The sequence below is a fragment of the Bidens hawaiensis genome, unplaced genomic scaffold (assembly GCF_021521415.1).
Source record: "Bidens hawaiensis isolate Kalapana, Puna unplaced genomic scaffold, B.hawaiensis_p1.1 tig00001920_1, whole genome shotgun sequence".
In the NCBI taxonomy this organism is placed as follows: domain Eukaryota; kingdom Viridiplantae; phylum Streptophyta; class Magnoliopsida; order Asterales; family Asteraceae; genus Bidens; species Bidens hawaiensis.
In genome coordinates this window covers 1,538,152-1,547,759 of record NW_027491107.1, presented here as the reverse complement: position 1 = coordinate 1,547,759, position 9,608 = coordinate 1,538,152, and the positions used below count along the sequence as shown (strand labels likewise).

At 35.3% G+C, this 9,608-nt stretch overlaps 1 protein-coding gene and 1 pseudogene across 2 annotated transcripts; one reads left to right on the top strand and one right to left on the bottom strand.

Annotated features, from left to right (window-relative positions):
• The first annotated feature begins 1,032 nt into the window (after positions 1–1,032).
• LOC143599398 (alkane hydroxylase MAH1-like) lies at positions 1,033–3,118 on the top strand. The gene is made up of 2 exons (XM_077077365.1): positions 1,033–2,289; positions 2,798–3,118. Exons 1-2 carry the CDS (start codon positions 1,069–1,071, stop codon positions 3,116–3,118), a joined length of 1,542 nt encoding a protein of 513 aa, XP_076933480.1. The 5' UTR covers positions 1,033–1,068.
• Positions 3,119–4,824: 1,706 nt separating this feature from the next.
• LOC143598915 (ABC transporter F family member 5-like) lies at positions 4,825–8,671 on the bottom strand (annotated as a pseudogene). Its single transcript, XR_013147214.1, has 8 exons — positions 7,792–8,671; positions 6,723–7,048; positions 6,340–6,480; positions 6,071–6,250; positions 5,819–5,974; positions 5,511–5,612; positions 5,038–5,166; positions 4,825–4,962 (listed from the first exon to the last, which is right to left on the bottom strand). The product of XR_013147214.1 is annotated as an ABC transporter F family member 5-like (transcript).
• Positions 8,672–9,608: the final 937 nt, after the last annotated feature.

Sequence of the window (9,608 nt, the reverse complement as noted above, 5' to 3'; positions counted from 1 at the left end):
TTGTAGTGATAGACTTGTAACAATAGCAAATCTCTTCCTTTCTTCTTGTAAAAGGGTAATTTGTTATGAAAAGGAGAAATATGTAAATGATGTTTTAGAGTTTGGGAATTATGTAAATTAGTAGGTTTAGTAAGGGAAAATATGTTAAAACTCAAATATTTTGAGTATTTAATCCATATTAAATAAAGGCTTTATATTGATGAACCTGGTTAATTTCATCTTTCCATATTTATCCTTTTATAACACCTCTGATTTGTATTTCTCAACAAATTATGGTTATAACCTAGCCCACTTATTGCGAGAAGCATAACTCAACAATGTTACCAAACATACCTATGTTATTTAAGGATAAATTAAATAGTGTTAGTCATTTGGTATTTTTTTAATTTGTTTATCTTAATAAATTAGCCATTAACCTCTATCAGATCTAGTGTAATACTAGAAGCCTCCCTTAGGATATGGCTAAAGCCTAGAAGCCTTTTCACCAGATATGGTGTACTGCTTGAAACTTGTCATGATGATTTTGTTCTATACCATAAGTCTGTCAAATCTGGCATGTGGCTTTAGAAGCACACGACGGGATTTGGTTCACTGTTGGAAGCCTCTTGCAGGATCTGACTCGCTACCAGAAACTAACCTAACATCATATTGTATTTTATATAAGGTTAAAGTTGATTATTAGTTAATTAAGATAGTTAAGAATGGATGTAAATGATGTCGACCTCTCAATTGTTTTTCTAATAGTAAATTTTAAATTGTGATTTTTTAATTTGTTTGGTTTTGGGTATTGTAAATTAAAATGGGGTAGAAGGGTAATTTGTTATAAAATGAGGAAATATATAGATGATGATTGAAATATGTAAATTAGTAGGTTTATCAAGGAAAAATATGTTAAAACTCCATTATTCATCGTTTTCATGTTAAAAGAACATCATGTTTCACTTTGACTCCACAGTACACGGTCAAACAAAAAACAACCAACAACCAATCTCGTAATCACATTCACCAATATAAATACTACTAATGAACCCTCGACTCTTTTCATTCATTCTACTCCCACACCATATAATGGCTTTCCCTTCCGCCTTCCTTGACCTAATCCTCGCAGCCATATGCTACATCTCTTTCTCTTTATTCCGTCAACGACACGTGAAAATTTACGACTGGCCATTTCTCGGGATGCTTCCGTCTTTGGCTCGCAACGTTGAATCAATCCACGAACGGTGTGCAGAGCTACTTGGGGAGACTGGAGGCACCTTCTTGTTCAAAGGTCCATGGTTCGTTAAAATGGACATGTTGGCCACCGTTGACCCATCCGATATCCACCACATCATGAGCTCCAACTTCTTAAATTTCCCTAAAGGCAATGAGTTTAGAGAGATTTTTCAAGTCCTTGGAGACGGGATCTTCAACTCCGATAACGAGTTATGGCGTACACATCGAAAGATTACCAACGCTTTGGTTAATAACCAAAACTTTCAAAAGTTCTTGGCAAGGATGACCACTGAAAAACTGTCTAAGGGTTTAACTCCGGTGCTAAACCATGTTGCATCAAAAGGTTTGGTTGTAGACATGCAAGATGTCTTTCAAAGGCTTACTTTTGACACTACTTGTATGTTTGTCACCGGATACGACCCCGAGTGTTTAACGGTCGACTTCAAAGACGTACCATTCGCACGAGCCTTGGATGATGCCGAAGAAGCCATTTTCGCACGCCACGTGGTTCCAAAAAGCCTGTGGAAGCTACAAAGGTGGCTAGCGTTTGGGAAAGAGAGGAAACTGAAACATGCATGGGAGACATTGGATGATGTCATCGGGGATCTTATCGCTAGAAAACGAAAAGATATGAGCGACCGGGTCGGGTCTGATCAACACGATGATGCAACGGGTGTTGACATGTTGACGTCCTTGATGACGGATCAAAATGATCAGTCATGCGGTGATGGGTTCAAATTCAAACAAGATGATAAGTTCTTGAGGGATACCATCTTGAATTTGATGATTGCTGGGAGGGACACAACGAGCTCTTCACTAACGTGGTTTCTTTGGCTCGGTGTGACCCACCCAAGCATCATTAAAAAGATTAGAGATGAAATAAATGCGACTATTCCCACGTCTGATGTTGGAAAACCATGTGTTTTCAAAGGCGAAGAAACGAACAAACTCGTTTATCTACATGCTGCGTTTTGTGAAGCGTTAAGACTCTACCCACCAGTCCCGTTTCAACATAAGGCTCCGATTAAACCCGAGTTTCTTCCTAGCGGTCATCGAGTTGATCCAACTATGAAGGTAACGTTTATTTCTTTTGATATGTGAAGGTAACCATTTTCTAAATCTGTCTATATATATTAAAGATATATATGATATAAAATGTTACTTTGATCAGTTAAAAATGAATACACTATTATTTGATTTGTAAATAATAGTAATTTTTATAATGATGTTTTTTAACACAAAAGTATTATGCAGTATAAAAGTTGAGGTTTGATCGTATATGTAAAAAAATAAAAAAGAAAAAAAAAGTCGTAATTAATTATTATGGTATAATGTCACATTCAAATAACCAAAATCGTTCGGCACAAGTTTCTACTTTTCAAGTGTATGTTCAAAATTTCACCTAACTTTTTAATTTCAATTGCACTTCATATTTCATTAACATATTCAGAATAATTTATACTTTTAAGTAATCTATTCATTGCTTCGTTTATATTTTAAATTGTACAAGATTTTAAAACTTGTAAGCAAGCATATATAATACGTGCTTTATTTTGATTTTGTTTCTTTCGTATAATTCAAGGTTTTGTTTTCTTTGTACGCCATGGGAAGGATGGAAACTATTTGGGGCGTAGATAGTTGCAAATTCAAGCCGGAGAGGTGGATCACCGACAAAAATACGATAAGGCACGAGCCATCATATAAGTTCTTGTCGTTCAATGCAGGTCCTCGGACATGCATCGGGAGACAAGTGGCCTTCACTCAAATGAAAGCCATAGGTGCAATGATTCTTCATAATTACAATTTTGAAATGGTTAAAGATCATGTCGTTGAACCTAATGTTTCGATCATCCTTTACATGAAACATGGCTTGAAGGTTCGAGTTACACCAAGATGGCCTTAGACGTGGATCATTGAATGATTGATTTCAAAATCATTATGTTTGGTTACTTTTAATAAAATAAAAGTCGTCTTTTATGAAAATATAAATATAAATAAATAAATAAATAAATAAAGACGATGGTTTTTTCATATATACCTTTGACAAAAATACAAATTTAAAAATGGGAAAACATCACTCATGGTTTTCTTCGTCCAAGTATAAAAAGTCTTACAATGTAGTGCTTATTTTGTATAAGCACAAGTACAGTCATTACTCAAACTTTTGAGTCAAATTATGATATCATAGTTTACTAGGGTTGTATGATAAACTTATTTAAATGTGTGTAACCACTTGAATGAGTTATATAAGATATATGTTTATAATAACTTGTAGCAACTTCTTATTGTATTTATTAATAATGATATCATTGCTATTGTACGTTAGTATATATTTAAGAAAAAAAAACATGTTCTTATATATGTTTATGGTAGGAATCTTATAAATCTTAAACCTAGTTACAAGAATTTCTGGACGGTACGTTGTCTTCGATATCAAAGGCCCGGTCCTAGTATCATCAACTTTGTTTTCTCTTTTTTCGATTTTTAAACAATTAATAAGTTATAACTTACGAATAAAATAATTAGGGACCAACAAAATATTTTAATGCAGTTATAAACAATTTCATATGAAAATTATGATCATGTTGGAATTATTTAATATATTGATGTTCTCTATATAGTTTATTAAAGAACATTTATGATGATATTGGAAATACGTGGGGTATTTAATTGCGAATTGGGCGGTTCATCAGATTATTTACCCCTTGGGAACATTAATCAATTTAACGTCTCAATCCCTAAACCACCAAAGGCGAATTAAATAATCTAGATATAATTAGCAATTTGATTAACTATTGTACACTCAAGATTGAGAGATTATTTAATTTTACTACTTTTTTCTTAAAGTGAAAAATCATAAAGAAACAGCTACTAGACACAAACTATCCGGAAAGAATTAAATGTACATTAGGTGATTTTTTAACCACCAGACCCAACTAAGGTTTACCTTCTTGTTCCTATTAACAAACCACAAGAACGAATTATTAACAATGGTATCAAAAATCGTATCATTCGATGTCTTATGTTTTCCTTAACTGCAATAGAGCCCGCCAAGTTGACATCAGCCTCCACCAAGCGCATGTTAACAAACTTGTGCTGGAAATAACCCGTTAAATGTCATTAAATTACTTGATGGTAGTAAATGCAAATATTGATCAGTTGAAGAGGACTACACATGTTTCCTTCTAGACGATTCCCACACGATTCTCTAACTTGATCGATGTTCATGTTTATGCATGTGATTGAATAAATATGATTTGCGTTCTATGTGGTAACCTATGTTTAAATGATTTAACTTGATTTCTCTAATCTTCCTTGACGCTCCTTTCCTTCTTTACTTTTTAGAACATACATCAGCATTATTTCAATATGGATTGTGGCTCTATTTTCTTGGAATATAAATCAAATCACGTAAACATACGTATTCAGTATTATTTCAAGTGGAAAGTACTTACTAAATTGGATGGATGTATTAATAATGAACACTTAAAAATCTAACTTAGCCTTGAAATAACAAGCAAACTCAAATACAATATCATAGACAGAATACACAAATCAAATTTGGAGCATACCAAACCAGCAGCAATATGAATGAGAATAAAAAAAATGTTATTGGTTAACATGGACAAAAAAATATCTTGCCTTTGACATCTTGGATTTGGCTTTTGCTTTCGAAGACTTGTCCTCTAGCTCGGCTTCTCTTTCAAGCGCCTTTTCTCTTGCCTCGATGTTCTTCTCAAGATAATACTGTTGAAAGCAACATAAAATAAATCAACTTTATGATGATTAAGTTTCGATATCTTTTATTAAACGAGAACTTACCTCATAGTCACCATTATAGTCTTGCAAATTGCCATCTTTTACTTCTAAAACTCTGTTCACAATTTGTTTTATGAAGTATCGATCGTGAGATACAGTGATCACGGTTCCCTCGTACTCGGAAATTGCTTCCTAGTAAACAAAACACAACATAATTTCTCAACACTAAGCAATCATTCACTCACTTAGCATTCCTGATGTGTGAGTCCATACCGGTCCTTGAGAAGCCTCATGTACTTCTTGGTCAAATTTCGTTAAAAATGGTCAAAATTCGGGTAGGAGACTTGTAGGTAAAACAACTAGAGGGATATGAAAGGTTTGCTTGATAACAAAGGTTTTAGTTTTAAATAAAGCTTATTTGGTTGTTTACAGGGCAACACGACCCGTACATGATGCGTGTGCCCTGTGCCTTTGTTTTAAACCAAGATCACTCATGAAAGGAGGACAAAATAAATGAAGGTGTCAATGAAACAAACCTCAAGCATTTCTTTCGAAGGTATATCCAAGTGATTAGTCGGCTCGTCCAATACCAGTAAGGTCGAAGGCTTAACCATGAACTTACAAAATGAGAGTCGTGCCTGCAATATAACCAAATTTATTATTATTTCATATAAGCAAGATATAAAACCAATACTATACTCCCGCCATCGATTCTTGAAAACGCCCACAAAAATTTATTATAATACATGCACATGGGCATCATCAAGATCAATGTTATTGTTTGGTTTACAAAGTTGTTATTTTCCCGGTATAAAAAGCATTTTAAGCATTTAGAAAAACACACCTTTTCACCGCCACTCAATAGAGAGACTTTCCTGTCAAGCATATCGGCCTTAAAATTGCAACGTCCAAGGAGCCCCTTTATATCATCGATTCTCCAATCTTCTGCAACTTCAGCTACGGTATCAAGCACTGTTTTCTCTAAATCAAGAGCCTCCGCCTGTAATTAAAAATTAGGATCAACCAACTACTCTTATTATTACCATTATTATTAACACAAATGTGACTCCTATAGTTCTATGATTATTTGCATTACCTGATTTTGCTCAAAGTAGTTTGGGAGCACATTGTGCTCGCCAAGAATTACTTCGCCGCTGTCTGGCTTTTGTAAGCCCATAATCAACTTGAGCAGAGTACTCTTTCCACAACCATTTGGCCCAATTATTGCAATTTTCTCACCCCTTTCGATATTTATGCTGGCTTTTCTAAACAGAACCTGTGTAAGCATGCAATATTATTTTGCAGCAGAGAAACATATATTTATCAGATTAAATAAGGGCATTAATATGATTTATAATTTGTTACCTTGTCTTCATAGCTGAAGTCAAGATTTTTTATCGTCACTACATCTCTTCCACTTCTTCCACGTTCAGGGAATCTAATCTTCATTTGTTTCCTAATAAATGGTTTGTCAATTTGTTCCTCCTCTTGGAGCTTTTCTAGCTTCTGTTATTGTATAAAACTAGTGTAAATGAGAATAAGATGATTTAAAAAGAAGTTTATAACCCACACTTTTGTAGCTATAAAAAACATTAAACTTACATAATTTACAATATAAGTAAAAAGGTTCCTCAACTTGTAAAAAGTACACGAAAAAATCACTAAAACTGACAGTTGTATATTAAAGTTGCTAAACTTGTTTAACAAATTCTTTAATAGTTTAGAACTTAATAGATAATAATAAAAACCTTCTCAGCGGTAGATGCACGTCCAGAGTTAGCTCCAGCACTTAACCTACTAATCAAACCACGTGTGTGCTCAATTTCCTTTTGTTGTTTTTCCCAAGCAGCAAACTGAGTTTCAATCCATGATGGTCAGAGTAGTTTCCGATGAATGTTCTAGAAACACCCATGTCGGTTTCCACTATTTTTGTGCATAATTGATCAAGAAAAGCTCGGTCATGAGATATGATCACCATTGGAACATCTTGCTTACTGAGATAACCTTCAAGCCACTCGATCGTGTCTAGATCGAGATGGTTTGTAGGTTCATCCAGCAGTAACAAATCTGGATCCTGCAAAAGTTAACAAATTTAATATCATGTATTCTATATTGGGGTGGGGGGGGGGGGGGGGGGGTTGGATGGTGTTTATAAAGTGATAACTGCAACGTGAAGAATCAGTTGCTCGCATAATCAGCTGGCCACATAATCAGCTTAGTTTGACACTAAATATCATAAAAACTATAAATCAAATCATATCCAAGAACCAACTAAATATACAATGAAAACATAGATTTCTTATTTAATAATAGTAAGATTAAAGATAACAAGAATATGTATTCAATCATTTGTCATGAAGCACGACAATAACCCAACAGATTGATAATTCTAGCATGTTTTGTACAAAACCTAATAATTCATTTTTAATCAAATTCTTACCATATGTCATATAAGATGTAAAAACATACAATGCCCGCAATTTAGGATGTTAATGAAACCGAAATAACTAACTTAATCAAATCTACCCAAACTCAAAATCGATGGTTTGATTTTATGTTTTCTCAAAAACCGAATTTCCGATTCAGGTTCAATTTTGCATGTAGTATTCAGACCTGAAAAGAGAACCGAACCAACTTTAATAGCCATACCCGAAAAATCAAATTTTTGGTTTTAGTTTCGGTTTCGGTTTGATTTGAGCCCAAAAGCGACCCGTGCACAACCCTAAAGTCCTCATGATCCATAAACATATTTCAGTAACTCAATCTATGTATTAATTCGATCATAATAAACCAAAATTTAGTAACAAGTTATTATACCTGAAGCAATATCTTCCCAAGTGACATCCTCATCTGCCAGCCACCACTAAAAGAAGCCACAAGTCTATCTCCATCCTCCACCGAAAACCCTAACTCCGGCATCAACTTATTAATCTTGACATCAACACTATCCAAATTGACGGCCTGCGCCCGCCTCTGCAGCAAATCAAACTCATCCAACAGCCTCCCCATCAACTCCAGATCATCCACAGACCCTTCGATCGCCTTCTGCACCCTCTCCAAGCGGTTCGATATCTCCATCTCCTCCTTAAAAGCATGCAGAAACTCCTCCCTGACCGTCCGAGTCATCGACACCTCAAACTCCTGGCTCAGAAAGGATATTCTCATATTGGGTTTGGCCTTTATCACGTTCCCAGAGTCCGGGTGTTCGGTGCCGGATATTATCCTTAACTGGGTGGTTTTTCCGGCACCGTTAACGCCCATTAAGCCTACTTTCTCACCCTTTTTAACCTCCCAGGTTACATCTTTAAGCACTGTGACTCCTTTGTAAGTTTTACTAATGTTTTCTAACCTAACTCCTGATGAAATACTCGAGGCACCGGTGCCCGAGTGTTTGCCGTTGCCTCGCGAGGTTTCGGGTTGTGTTTGTGAAGAAAATAGTGATTCGATATCGTCTGGGGAGGTGACGGTGGTGGTTTCGGTGTCTACGGCGACGGCGGATAAGCGGGGGGGGGTGGGTATTGTGAGAATTGGATATGGGGGTTAGGATTGGGCGGAATTGGGGGCGGAAATAGGGTTTTTGGAGGGTGGAAGAAAGAGGTGATGGGTTGAGGAATGTGGAACGGAGGAGTTTGGAGGCTAATTCCATTGTGTTGTTGTTGCAGGTTCCGATCAGCGGTGGTGATCGTAAAGACACTGATGAAGATGAAGATGAAGATGAAGATTTGGACTTTTCGTTTTTATTTTATGATTTGGACTTTTCGTTTCCTTTTTTCTTTTCTTTTTTTTCTATTATATTATTTTATTATTATTATAGGCATGTTTTTATATTTTAGAGAAAATTCCAATTTGACTCGTGATATACCCGCAGGAGATGGATTAGTCACTGAAAACTAATTTGTGCATTATGGACGTCTGTCATATTTCCGTCATGTTGACCGTTAGTTGACTGACCATAAAATGTTGAAATTACCAATTTACCCCTGAGCCTATAATTAATTTAAAACTAATAATCCTATAATATATTGTGTGGAGTGGGGTTCGAACCCCCGACCTGCGATTTAACAACCAACAACACTAACCATTTGAAATAAGCCAACATTTGTTATAAATATATAATATGAATTATATATACCTTCTTAACATTAATGTGTGATGTTTGTTTATCTTCATAATCATATATATCATCATCATATATATCATCCGAAACCGATTTTTAGCAAAATTTAAACCCGAAACCACCAAAACGAACCGTTTGTTAGCAAAACTTAAACCCGAAACCACCAAAACGAACCGTTTGTTAGCAAAACTTAAACCCGAAACCATCAAAACGAACCGTTTTTTAGCAAAATTTAAACCCTCAACCACCAAAAAGAACCGTTTTTTAGGTAACTTTTTAACCCGAAACTGCCATTTTTGGTGGTTTCGAGTTAAAAGTTTGTTCAAAAATAGTTCGTTACGGTGGTTTCGGGTTAAAAGTTTGTTAAAAAACGGGCTGTTTGGGTTGTTTCGGGTTATTATTTAACTACAAAACGGGCCGTTTGGGTTGTTTCGAGTTATATTTTAGCTAAAAAACGGGTCATTTTGGGTTGTTTCGGCTTGTATTTTTATTAAAAAACGATTTGTTTTGGTTGTTT

Bases quoted from the DNA above. Each gene is read 5' to 3' on its own strand.
- LOC143599398 (XM_077077365.1), top strand. From the start codon at position 1,069: ATGGCTTTCCCTTCCGCCTTCCTTGACCTAATCCTCGCAGCCATATGC. The intron at 2,290-2,797 runs GTAACGTTTATT...GTATAATTCAAG, and splicing joins GAGTTGATCCAACTATGAAG to GTTTTGTTTTCTTTGTACGC.